The sequence below is a fragment of the Tripterygium wilfordii genome, chromosome 21, assembly GCF_013401445.1.
Source record: "Tripterygium wilfordii isolate XIE 37 chromosome 21, ASM1340144v1, whole genome shotgun sequence".
In the NCBI taxonomy this organism is placed as follows: domain Eukaryota; kingdom Viridiplantae; phylum Streptophyta; class Magnoliopsida; order Celastrales; family Celastraceae; genus Tripterygium; species Tripterygium wilfordii.
The window spans coordinates 17,769,171-17,781,963 of record NC_052252.1 but is presented as its reverse complement, the minus strand read 5'-3'; the positions used below and the strand labels follow the sequence as shown (position 1 = coordinate 17,781,963).

Sequence of the window (12,793 nt, the reverse complement as noted above, 5' to 3'; positions counted from 1 at the left end):
GGCCAAAAGCAAAACGAGTCAACTCACTGCACGTTAAATGTACACTAATGTGAAAATTGGGATCGACGTACAAACAAGCATGAACATGGCATAACAAGTTCAGAATGAGAGACTGTATTTAACTCTTGACAAAAAAAGCAGGGTTGTCGACAGATGACAATGAAGCATTTGCTGCTTATCATTCGGAAAAACGGCACAAAACTTTCCGGCAGCATTACTCTACTACTTTCGGTGGGTGGAGTAACCTGTATCTGGTATATTTTCCTTTGCCTTTTCACTTTGAAAAAACTGTTTACCCTGAACTGGCCAACTTCTTCTGAGACGGCTGATCCCCAACAGCTTCCTCGTTTTTAACCATTGCTTTTTTTGCAAGCTCATAGCCTGCAAAGTTCATCGCACCTAGAGGAGCAATCCAGAAGAACCTTGGTAGTGCTCCTTTGAAGAGACCAAGGGGTCCCTCATGACGAAGTATAGAGAAGGCTACCATTGTCATTGATAGTGTTCGACCACGTGCAGCAGTCATCATTCTAGTTTTCATCACATCAAAAGGAGTAGTAACAACAGCAGCTAGCCCTCCAGACAAAGCCCCAACCGAGATTACTTCCCAGGGCTCCAGTTCCCGCCCCAGAAGTTTCTGGGCAGCCTTAAAAACCAATATAGTAATGAGTAATCATATCAACCATTCCATTGAGGTAAACAGAGAAAATCATTTTAAAACATTCAGTATTGAAATAACACGACCGTCTACGTATGCTTGAATGGACAATGAGATGGAAAATGTCCACATGTACCAAATGTTGTCATCAGCAAGTTAATTCTTGCACAAACGTTTCTATCATTTAGCTTGACCTCCGCAGACACACTTGAGCAAACACATTATCTAGATTTTATTGTTCAATATAATGATCAATGTTTCCATGACCAAGTCCTCCGCTTAAATTATTTTGCCAAAGCCACCACCAATAGGGAGTATAATGACACACTACAGCCAATTTGAAAAATGTCCACAAAGTATAATATAGGTTTTAGACACGTTTATGTTACTCTCTTCAGCAATATGGAGGAAAACCAAATCATATTTTCAGATATTGAATATCTCCAAGCCATTACTGATTCTCATTTCTGAAAATAAATCACTAGGAAAAATGAGGCCCCTATGTTCCTATGGTCTAGTTTCTGGCAGACATTTTTCAGAAGGATTTGCATTTTGCTTTTGATCAGGGTGGGTAATGACATAAAATGAGCTCAATGATCAGATTGACAGATTCTCTTTGAGCCTTGAGGACATCCAATGTAAGCACAAAACATAGGGAAAAAAATAACCTTTGAAATTTGAAAACTTTTTGCAATGATTTTTTCAAAAAAAAGTTGTGTATATACATAGATCCCCCATACCTTCTTGGACTCTGCATAAAGCCCCATGCCAGCAACGTAGAATGGAACTTCACGGCAAAGAGTAGCGCCAGTCCCACGGAAAAAACCCTTTAAACCATCTTGCTGCCAAGTACCAACAATAGCCTCCCCCACATTGTCAAAAATGCCAGCCTGCAACCGTTGCTTTAATACCTCACATGGGATTCGCACTGCTGTTCCCAGAACTGTGCTACAGAATGATGAAATTGATTGAACCTGCAGAAAATTCGATACAACAACTTTCATGTAACTTCAGATAAATACTGAGACCACTACTCTGGAATGTCTTACATGTGAGGGCTAAGAAGTCTAAATGTGAGAACTCATGAGAGCCTCTACTATGATTCTAATAAATCAACCCCCAATGAGCTAAAATTAGGCTATTCCCCTTTCAATGTGTATCATGTATTGCAAAAACAATTATGCTAGAGGATGCCCTTTCAATATAATGCCCGTCTATGACTATAAGCCTCGCATGTGCACGTGCATGCCGGAGCAAACATGCACGAACACATGCACAGCTAACAGCTAAATAGGGTCAAGCACTCTGCATGTCAGCAGGTTTTACCCAAATTACATGTATTACTTGAGCTGTAGTAGACTTTCCGTTTCCTAAATTAATTGTCTTACATGTGATATCAATGAAAATCAGCTGCTTGATCAGTGAAAAACTCTTTCACATAACAAAATAGAGGAGCTTGGAAAGCCTTGAAGACAGCCACATTAACTGACTTATCTGAGGCATTGACATGGAATGAGGCACAACAAACAGCATAAAGCCTAAAATTGCAGCTAGTGCTTTTAGTTACTAAGAAAAAATTTCAATCTCAAGTAAAGGTTAATTTCAACCCAAAATTAGATCTACATTTCATGTTGACAAACTACGCTGCATTAAAAACGCATCAATCATGACAAGCACTATAACATAGATTAAAGAAAACAGTCAAAAGTTTTGCGTACTTCTCTTTTTCCCTTCCAAAACAAAAGCCATGCATACTCCAAATAATTATGGAATACAACACCCATTTTTTAAACTTTTTGATAAGGACTTGGAAACCTTGCGAGACTAACAAAACAAAGACAGTGTTCACCATCAAGATATGACTAATCAAACAGCAAAATAAATTTAGAACCAGAAAATATAACACAATGATAACTACCTGGATATCCGGGAGAGTGGGCGCTACATTTATCAAAACAAGCTTACTCGCCTCAAATATTCCAGTTCGCAAGCCATGACTGTTTAAAGGAAAACGTCAGCCATACAAACGGGATCATTAAGCAAAAGCAAAGAGGAAAATAAAAAAATAAGGACCTGGAAAACTGTCCAAGAATTGCAGGAATTGAACCCCTGTATAATCCCCTAGTTCCAATTTGTGGAAGCTTTGCGATGATTTCTGGGAAGGTAAGTGTAGATGCTTGCACACGAGTCTACAAAACAAAGAAATCATGAGAAGGCCTTAATATTCTGTCAACACTCCAAATTGATACTCCACAATCGATAACAAAACCACCCAACTTTTTCTCTTTTTATTTTTGGTTTTATAGATTTCAGGAGATATTGCTATTAGAAAGAAAAAAATCAGAAGAAGTTGCCAGGGAGATAAATTCTGTCAAAGCAGCATCCTTGGATCAGTACTCGAAAATGCTAATCAACTTTCTTTTCTTTTTTTCATCAAATGGCAACCTGGCAGCCCATAATTTAGTCTGGGAATAGATTAAGTCATGCTCCTCTAACAATCTTCTCAATGCAAAATGTCATTGTAAGATAGATCATAACTGAGTTTGTGAGGTACATGAAAATTGAGATTGAGAGTTTGCCTTTATTGTATCAACTGGATGCAATAAAGAAGTGGAAAGTGCGCACGATAGCCCCCCAGCCAATGCAGATTTCAGAACACTTCCTGTAGGTATGTCCACAGGCGGTGCAACTGCAACTACAGTTGCGGCTTCGAACCATATATTCCTGTGAGATCAAAAGGGAAAGAAAAGAAGGAGTTATAAAATTTATAAAATTATCAATAGCAACTCAAAGTATCCATTCAAGCCCCTTTCTCACGATATATGTATTAATTACTGAGAAAAGAAAAACCATTACCATCTCAATCGAGACACCAAGCACTGTACAATAATTTAAGCATTATCACAATAATTTAAGAATTATCTTATCAAGTGAATATAACACACTTCTGTAATTAGATGAGTCAAGGCTACAGACTCGCAATTTCATAATTCCTCTTTAACCAAAAGCAATTCTAACATACATAACAACAGATCTTGTGCCAAATCTTTGTCACACGGAGCTCAAATGAGCTAAAAAAATCTTACCGGGGATCATCTTGGAGTCGATCAGAGGGAAGCAGAAGCATAAAATCTCGGAAATGTCCATAAGAAATAGATTCTTCTGTGTCCGCATTCAGGAATCGCATCATGGCAACAGCATTATCTTCGTTTGCCGGAAGCCCAGCATTTTTAAGCGACGCCAGTAGTTCACTCTTTTGCAATGTCCCAGACTTGCTTAAACAAAGAGAAGTATAAGCACGGAGAATGGTTGGTTCCCTCTGTTCCATCAAGGACAAGAACTGCTTCCAACCAAAGGATTTGGAAAATAAGTGACTTCTAGCTCGGCACATAAATTCTCGAGCATATCTTCGTGGTAAATTTCTCTTTTTCATCGCAATCTCAAGATCTTCCAAGTTCACTTGACCATCACCATCTCTATCCATTTCCTCAAAGAACCTCTTTCCTGTAAGATAGTGTGTGTCAAATTGGATAGGAATTGCTAAACAAAGAAGTTCCTATTCTTTTACTAGTGCTATTTAAAAGGAAAATGATCAGATTAATTAAAACAAACAACCATTCATCAAACAAGTTTATGGGGGTAATGTAGCTTGTAGCATGTGATGAAACAACAACTGCATCACATGTTAACACCTTACAATCACTGACCTATCCTACAGCACGCTATGCAAAAATGGAATAAACGATTCTCATGGAATGAAATGGCATATTATCATGAGTATAGATTGCAGAACGAACTAGTGAAGACCAACGGTTTCAATCATCTCAAGCAGAAAGAAGTTTACTAACAGTCTAAAAGTCTGATAATAGAGAAAATATATCTCATATCCTTCAGCACTGGCCAACTATGCTAATTGAGGCGCTATATCTTAATTTTGAAGGGAAAATATCAAGCTAAGATGGAGTAGGAAAATTCTCTTAGTCTCTCATCATCTCAAAGTTGTCAATAAGACGACAAACGTCTAGGTCGTTCATGAAATTCATTACTAGATCTCAGATAATTTGGCCATGCAAAAATAGGCATTTTGAGCAGCAAAAAGATTACCATAGATCAAGATAATTGAGAAACAACGTTGCCCAGAGCATCCCGCAATAAATCAAATTTAACTCCATCTCTTGACATAAAAAATGAGAAATATGAAGAGTTGCAATATATTTTTAAAATTTACCTTTGGGGAGTCAAAACCAAATATAAAAGCATATGAAACTACTTATCATTCAATCGAGATATTAATATTGTAAAAGCCTTCAAGTAATTGCAAGAAAATATTTAAAATATGTGATCTAGTCACACGGCTCCAGATGCATTTTTTTGGAATGTTGTTCCACAGACATAAGTGATCAAATGAAATTATATTCATAACAAAATACAAGCACAAATCTCTAGCCAACAAGAATGTTCGGACATATAAGTGAACAAACAAAATTCTATTTGTAACAAATACAAGCACAAATCTCTAGCCAACAAGAATCTTCTTTCTTTCTTTCTTTTTTTGGATAAGTAACAAGAATGTTCTTTAAGTTAAGTTTACACAAAATCAGAGAGAATATTCAAGACAACACATCCAATAGCCAACTGATTCTTTTGCCTTCTCTACGGACAAAAATAGACACACCCTCACTAACAATCCTGCATTGCATCATAATGTTGAGAAAATGTTATTTTTATTTATTTATTTTGAAGATGTGAACTTTCCATGAGAGTGATTTAAGATACCAACTACATTCAGGTACCAACTACATTCAGGTCAAATCAAGTAGACACCTATTAGGAGATACTAAAGTTTACAACAATCACGCTGGCTCATTCAGCATGAAACACTCCTTTTACTCATTCAGATCCCACAAAACAAGCATGAAACCAAACAAAAAGTGATCACCTGGCATTAAAAGACATACCTTCAGACTCTGTGTATCGAAAGAAATCCTGGACAGAAATTAGTTTCTTCTTGTCAGGATAGTCTTTAGAATTAGAAGGTCGCCCTAAATGTGGCACAAGCTCAATCAGTTCAGTGAATGAAACAGTTGACAATGTTGACTTCAAACGCTCCACATTTGACAGAGGGATACTAAGTAATCCACCGGGCCCCTTCTGTTGAGAGACATCCCCTGTTTCCTCCGTATTGCCAGTACCAACACCATTATCACTCTCTTCACCAACTGAAGAAGATACTCCCACAACACTCGATGGTATGCCACCCACCCTTGCGAATTTCAGATTCCCCAAAAACCCATTAACATCAGCCTTTCGGCCTTCCCAAATACTCATCAGAACCCCTAGATGATCAAATTGAGAGGTAGGAGGAGGGTGCAGGGGCGACGAATCAGAACTCTTCTGTTCCATTTCCTTCCCTTGATCAAGTTTCTGAAGATTTTGCACCAACTGATCAAATATAAAACCTATTAAGCATTCAAGTGACACACCATTTCCATCTCTATGTTTCACAATATAACTATTTGATAGCACAGCAGATTGATCATCCTTTAGTTCTGCATTATTTACTTCCCATGGAATCGTTGATGATTTCATCGCATGTATGCACAAGCATGAATTCCTTTTCTTCTCATCACCTGTTTTGCAAGACTTCTTCTTTCCCATTTTGAATGGGCTTGGAAACACCTGAACAAAACTATTAACCAACAAATCCCAAGTCACTGCAAACCGCAAGCAATTTATGCATGACTCTTCTTCATTCCCGAAATCCCTCTCTTTCAGCCCTTTCTTAGGTACCTCCACTTTGCTACTAATATTCACATTGACAACATTTGGCGAAAACAGACCCAACAAGTTCTTGATTGGTACTTTGATTGACAACCCTCCTTTCTTCTTCTCTTCAGTATTCACCATAGAGTGTCCATTAAGTCCATTACTCTTCCTCTTCAACGCAGAGATCTGAATCTTACCATCACTATCCCCACTATTCACTAATCCTAGACTCTTAGGTTTATCCTTCGGCCCTGCCCAGCAAGTTTCAAGGTCTTTGGCAGCTTTCCGAAACCCCGATTCAAGCGGTGAAAGTGCCACCTGAATCGAGTTGAAAAAAGACTCCACCGGATGATCATTTGCGTACACCATTATCACTCTCTCTCCTCTACTACACTCCCGTCGTAAACTTCAACAACAATCACATATGTCTCCGCACCCAAACAACGAAGAACTAAAACTCTAAACAGGATTCGAAAATAAATAAAAGACAGCGCTAGAAAGATAAGGGGAAAAAAGCTCAATCAACAGAGTTTACGGTAATCGAGCTGAACCAGAACTGAGATCCGATGAAGAAACTGCGAAATCAACTTGAAACCGCCAAGAACCCTAATTTTACGGACAAGGAAACGATTGAAACTGCGAAGATTATTTCTTGGAGCAGTAATTCTCAGGTACAGCACAGCTTACAAAATGAGCGTTACAGAACAGCTTGTCAGAGCTTAGTATCAGAATAGACATGGAAGAGCTGAAACCAGAGAGAGAGAGAAACGAAAAGTCAGATTTAGATTGAGAGGGATAAAACGGATATTAAGACAAGAAGGGATTTTGTTTCTGTTTGAGAAGCGAGAGATATCAGATTAGATATGGTGACAGAGGAGGAAGATGAAGAATAAACCATCAGTTAGTTTTTTACTTTTTTTGTTTGTTTGGTAAGAAAGAAAAATATGATTTATCATTTATGAGATGGAAAATAAATCAAGAAAATAAAATTTATTTTATTGGATAATGAAAAATAAATGAATGGATAAAAGCTGACGTAAGTCCTAGTAGACATGGAGGCCACTTGGGCTTTGGGGTTTAGAATCATATGCTGTCTGTTTGTTTGCCAGGCCTCAAATCTAAACAAATGTTAGAATACAAAAATCAAAAGTTAATAATGCATTTATCTTAATCTTTTTTAAAAGTATATCCTTAATTATCATCATAATTGAAACCAGTTCTTATCCGTTCGGGAGGGTGTTGTTAATTAGTGAGTGATAATTTGATAATGAATTTAAAAGGTTATGAGTGCTGATTTTCTCAAGACTTGAGGCCCTTATGAATTTAAAAGGTTGAGTTTTGATTTTCTCGATACCTAAGGCGATGCTCAATGTGAGAGATAATGTACAGTGACATTGACATACAATGAAGGACCTGAGCTCACCCCTTCCCGCTCGCGTCAAGAGTTAACGTGGTCAAGTTCACTATCTCGGCCAACGAACCGTTGTTAAGTTGAATTCTACACATCAACACTATACAACTTGTTAAAGTCTTTATGCAAAAAATAGCAATGATATCATTAAGCTGGCAATTAATGCTTTGTATAATTAAAGTTTAAAACCTCCATCAATGTGTATCCAAAATATTTCACATCAAAAACATAATATAAAATACTAGGACCAATTGGAAGACGACAAACGCAATTGGCTGCACAAACAATGTTAGTCAAAAGGCAAGTCTGATTATTAAGAGAGCATATTCACCAGACAGCCCATTCTAAGACCTAAGGGACATTAACTCAGCAACTGGAATCAAGTTGATTTTTGACTTGGCAACACAAAGAACGATCTTATTCCTGAGAGAATCTTCAAAAATATATTTTAAGCCATAAATTAGTCTGAAAACTATGTAATTTATCATTACTGGAGGGCATACGGATAAAAGATGAACTGGTTTATGAGAGTCTCAAGACAGGTGAACATATATATCTATATACCATGGGATTTGTTTCAAAACAAAACGACATGGTTTTTGCAGAGAAATATTTAACAATGGGTAACAATTATGCTATTTAGTATAGCAGGTCATTCTAGCACAGAAGGTGGAAAACGTACCTTATAAATAGGAGTCACAGTGCACAGCCGCCTATCCTCCCTCATAGCACAGACACATGATAGATCAGATTTAGAGACAGTTTGAAATTATTGTTCTGAAACCAAAACATAAATTCACAGCCGCCTAGGACTAAGGCACTTGTCTGTCACTTTGGGGTGGAGGGGGGAGTGGTTTCAGACCAAATTAGAAGACCTCTGAAGTACTTTTTTTGGGATAAAAAATTAGTCTTTTAGTATTACAATTTGGAGACAAGATCCACTTAAGCTAAAATGAATTCGACAATCAAGTATATTCCAACTGGTTGCAGTTCAGTGCCAGCGACGGTGCTTTTATCACAGAAACTGGTTTAAGTATACGAATGGTGTCGATGGCGATCCTTCTCCCTTGAAGAATAAGAGGTACTGCGGTAGTCACGATCTGGAATGGTGGAAGTGTTTCAGTTTATCTGCTCAAAACTATTGAAATCGTGCAACCATAACACTGAAGGGAAACGAATACATACCACGCGAAGAGTGATGTCTGGATTTATCAGAATGCCCTCCTGAAGTCAACATGAAAAGACAAGTGAATTTTTTTTTTAAAAAAAAAACACTGCAAGCTATGCATAAATGAAGATCAACTGAATGCTAAAATGGGTATATTTGGAGACTACATTGATGGTGATGAAAAAATCAACCTGAATCCTTTAATCTCTCCCTGGAACGAGGACCTCGATCTTTTCCTCTCTCTCTTTCAAACTCCTCTCGCTCTCGCTCCCTGTCAGAATCTCTGCCCCTATCACGATCCCGGGACTTTGTTCTCTCCCTTTCTCTGTCTCTGTCCCTCTCCTTGCTCCTTTCACCACTTGCCTCCATCCTATGCTCAGATTTGTATTTCGACACAGTCTCTTCTCTTGTTTCACCCTCGGAGGCCATGCTTTTAGATTCATCATCACTCTTCTTAGACTCCTTCAGCTTGTCAAGCGCTACTTTTATTATCACACCCTTAGATCCACCTGATTCAAGATTCACAGATGCAGGAGCCGCCATCAGAGCAGTAGCATCATTGTTATTGGCTGGGGAACCACTCTGGGTCACTTCCTACAAAATAACAACCAAACGATACAACCCTAATGTGATTAAAATAAATTAGATAAAATCCTAAGCATTATAGGAAAGAGAATTCTGCATAATTTTTGCAGTTGGCATCATCCTTCCTCTAATTACAATCTAATGGTGAGAATCTTGCAACAGCAAAAGGGTAATCATACACTGCCTAAGTTATGAACCTTTCAGAAAGCAACATTCTAAAGTTATCCCACAAGCTGTCATCAAATTCAGAATGTGAATTGCAATAATAATTTAAGATATTGCAATACCTTCATGCTACAATCAAAACAGAACAGAAAAAATAGTAGAAAAATCTGAAAAATAGAACTACCTTTGCAGCCGTATTAGATTGCGAATCTAAAGACTTGCTAGAAAATGAGAATTCTCCATCTTTACAAACTGGTATGTACTGTGACTTTGGAAGGCTATATAGGTGAGCCAGGACTCTACAAACTTCATCAATCCCAGATTTATCTGCATCGAATACCTTCCACCATGGTGGATTCTCAGGAAGGGGTACCTGGAACCTACGGGCAGCAGCATACACAACCCCACATGCCACAACCTCACTCTTGAAACGAACACATAAGGTTGTACGCAAACTACATAAAAGAGCAATAGAAAACATACCAATAAGTTATAGGCAATAATGGATATTAAGGAGACAATGAATACATCACTACGCTTACCAAAAAAAAAAGAATATATCACTACACCGCCACAATAAATTGGGAAAAGTCTCTTTTTAAGGATTAAATCAATGGCCAAATACCTGCTTCCAAAAGCTAGAGGTCACATGAAAACAGTCTCTCCCCATCTGATGTGGGGTAACTGGTAAGGCATCCGTAAATCCTACCTATTCCTGACACCTCCCACTGTGGAAGCCTTGTGCGCAGGAGTAAACTACTTTTTGTTTACTTACTTTTAAATTTCTTGCTCCAAAATTATGGTTAAGCTGTTAAGCATCTTCTGAATACTCCAAAGGAACCCCACAATATCTTAACAAATTGTACTTTCATTCTCTTCCAGGGTAAAAATGTATCTACTCTGAAAGTTAAACACGAATATTATTACATTATTATTTTCCTCCACCAAAGCAAGTGAATCAAGAAAAAAAAACCTTCTAAAAACTAAAGAATGGATGTCAGCAATTAGGATAATTGGACCACCTTATTCAGATTTCAGAAACAATTGCAAAATATCATTGGAAAATTCCCCCAGTCATAACAAAAGCGGAAGCCCAGTGGGATATCTATCCAAAAATGGGGACCCATCTCACCAAATGCTACTTCATTGTCCACTTCACATCAGAAATATACCTCATCAATGTCCCATAATGTTCTATTAACGACGATTGTCAAAGTTAACAGTCAGTGACTCACAGCAGTACTTAACCAAATTCTTTTTTCTAAATGGTATGTGTGACAATAATTTCAAGGTGGGAGAGAAACACAGTCAATAAGACAACATCATCAACATCATAATCAAAGTATTCCTGAACATTATTATTCATAATTACTAAAACCCTTCATCATCCTAATGAAGTTTATTAGCATATGACATTAAGAAACCTTAAATCAGCTGTCGAAATTTGCATAACTAAAACAGCACTAATGGCTTGAAGTTTGAATTAATGAATAGTTGAATACCAGAAAGACATATCAAAAACATCCTTTTAAGTACAAAAAGAGCAATCCTTCTTAAACAACAGGCACAATAATTGTAGGGAAACACGTTGCAAGTATGAAATTTACAAAAATACCTATCATTGGCCAAGTTCCAGGCCTCTTGCCTCAATTCAGGGGGAGTTTCAAGGGTAGCAAGATAGTTTGATATAAATTTATGAGGATGCTCGACATGGCAAACAAAGCCCATCTCCTTCAATATGTGTCGTTCTGATCTACTCAACTCAATCTTCAACTCTAGAAACTTCTGTTAGAACCCAAACGAATCAATTAAAAAACGTGGTAACTAGTTGCTTTTTACTTGGAATGAAAAATGAAACGAAGAAAATAATGCAAAAAGTAGTACTTATACAAAAATAATAAACAAGAAAATCACCCTACTACCTTTGAAGCCAGGTCCAAAAACTCTATGGGTAAATTCTCCCTCCTACATTCCATTCTATGGAAAACAATAATTACTTGTCTAGCTTTCCTCGGGCTTTCCTCCAATTTCGATGCAAGCCAAACACAACTAGCAGCAACTCGCTACAAGAAATTAATACATATTGTGAAGCTATTAAATTGGGTTCATAGACACATATTTTTTCTCTTCAAAGGAAACAAAATAGTTAATCCTCAAAAAATTTCATATTGTTCCAAAGTCCAAACATATAACAAAAGAAAAGGCAAATTTACAAATTTGAAAACCAACAACAACATAAAGTTAATCCAAAAGGAAAGGACCAACCTTCACATTGAAGCGGGCAAATGATTTCTTGCAATAGAAACGATGAAACAAAACCTGGCCGGTAGCCATTACCGCTTGTGGTCTATAACAAGTGATTAAATTAAGGAAAACACAAGTGCATGCCGTTGTTAAAAAAATCGACTACAAATTCAGAGAAAAAAAATATACTAGAGCAGGATACAATCTGAGCAAGATACCACTCTCTTGAATGAGATCACAGCCATAGATCCTCAGTGTTGTCTCAGTCGCCTCATCAATATCATCTTTCCTCGAAGGTGAATTCTTCAACTGCTCGTCCGTTAAATAAAAGTTGTCGATTGCAGTGTATATCATTGTCAATGGAAAATCTGTCAAAAGGGGCAGATAGAAGAGATTATCGAAACTAACTCAATACAATTCGAACGGTATGCAGAACTATATTGTGAATCAAAATATTAGTAAACCAATATATATTACCTTTAACTCCAGAACGAAGTGATATATCGAATAGAATAACTGAAATTACTCCTCAAACCATCAAATAAGAGGGATTGAGCGCGATGGTTTTGAGAGTTTGCGTTAGGGATTGGGTTTTTGCAGACGGAGATCGTTTCTCCCAGCAAAGGAAAGAGGGAGAGATTTGACTAAATGGTGTCGTTTCAGTCCCCCTTCTTTATAATGCTATACCGACTCCACCATATGAAAACCCATTTTTAGCCTTATACTTTTAACACAAATACCTAGATATCCCATAACTAAATCCCTATCATAAACCCGCTAAAAACCGCTTGAGCCCCCG

The 12,793-nt window shown here is 37.4% G+C and overlaps 2 protein-coding genes across 2 annotated transcripts; both read right to left on the bottom strand.

The window, feature by feature from the left end:
* Window positions 1-4: 4 nt before the first annotated feature.
* LOC119989402 (calcium-dependent mitochondrial ATP-magnesium/phosphate carrier protein 1) lies at window positions 5-7,348 on the bottom strand. The gene is made up of 7 exons (XM_038834903.1): window positions 5,614-7,348; window positions 3,742-4,159; window positions 3,235-3,379; window positions 2,729-2,844; window positions 2,574-2,652; window positions 1,396-1,629; window positions 5-643 (listed from the first exon to the last, which is right to left on the bottom strand). Exons 1-7 carry the CDS (start codon window positions 6,788-6,790, stop codon window positions 293-295), a joined length of 2,520 nt encoding a protein of 839 aa, XP_038690831.1. The 5' UTR covers window positions 6,791-7,348; the 3' UTR covers window positions 5-292.
* A 1,226-nt stretch (window positions 7,349-8,574) lies between these two features.
* LOC119987672 (cyclin-L1-1) lies at window positions 8,575-12,631 on the bottom strand. The gene is made up of 9 exons (XM_038832593.1): window positions 12,472-12,631; window positions 12,197-12,362; window positions 12,016-12,097; window positions 11,673-11,813; window positions 11,366-11,535; window positions 9,935-10,205; window positions 9,192-9,594; window positions 9,018-9,056; window positions 8,575-8,932 (listed from the first exon to the last, which is right to left on the bottom strand). Exons 2-9 carry the CDS (start codon window positions 12,346-12,348, stop codon window positions 8,862-8,864), a joined length of 1,329 nt encoding a protein of 442 aa, XP_038688521.1. The 5' UTR covers window positions 12,349-12,362; window positions 12,472-12,631; the 3' UTR covers window positions 8,575-8,861.
* Between the last annotated feature and the right edge of the window lie 162 nt (window positions 12,632-12,793).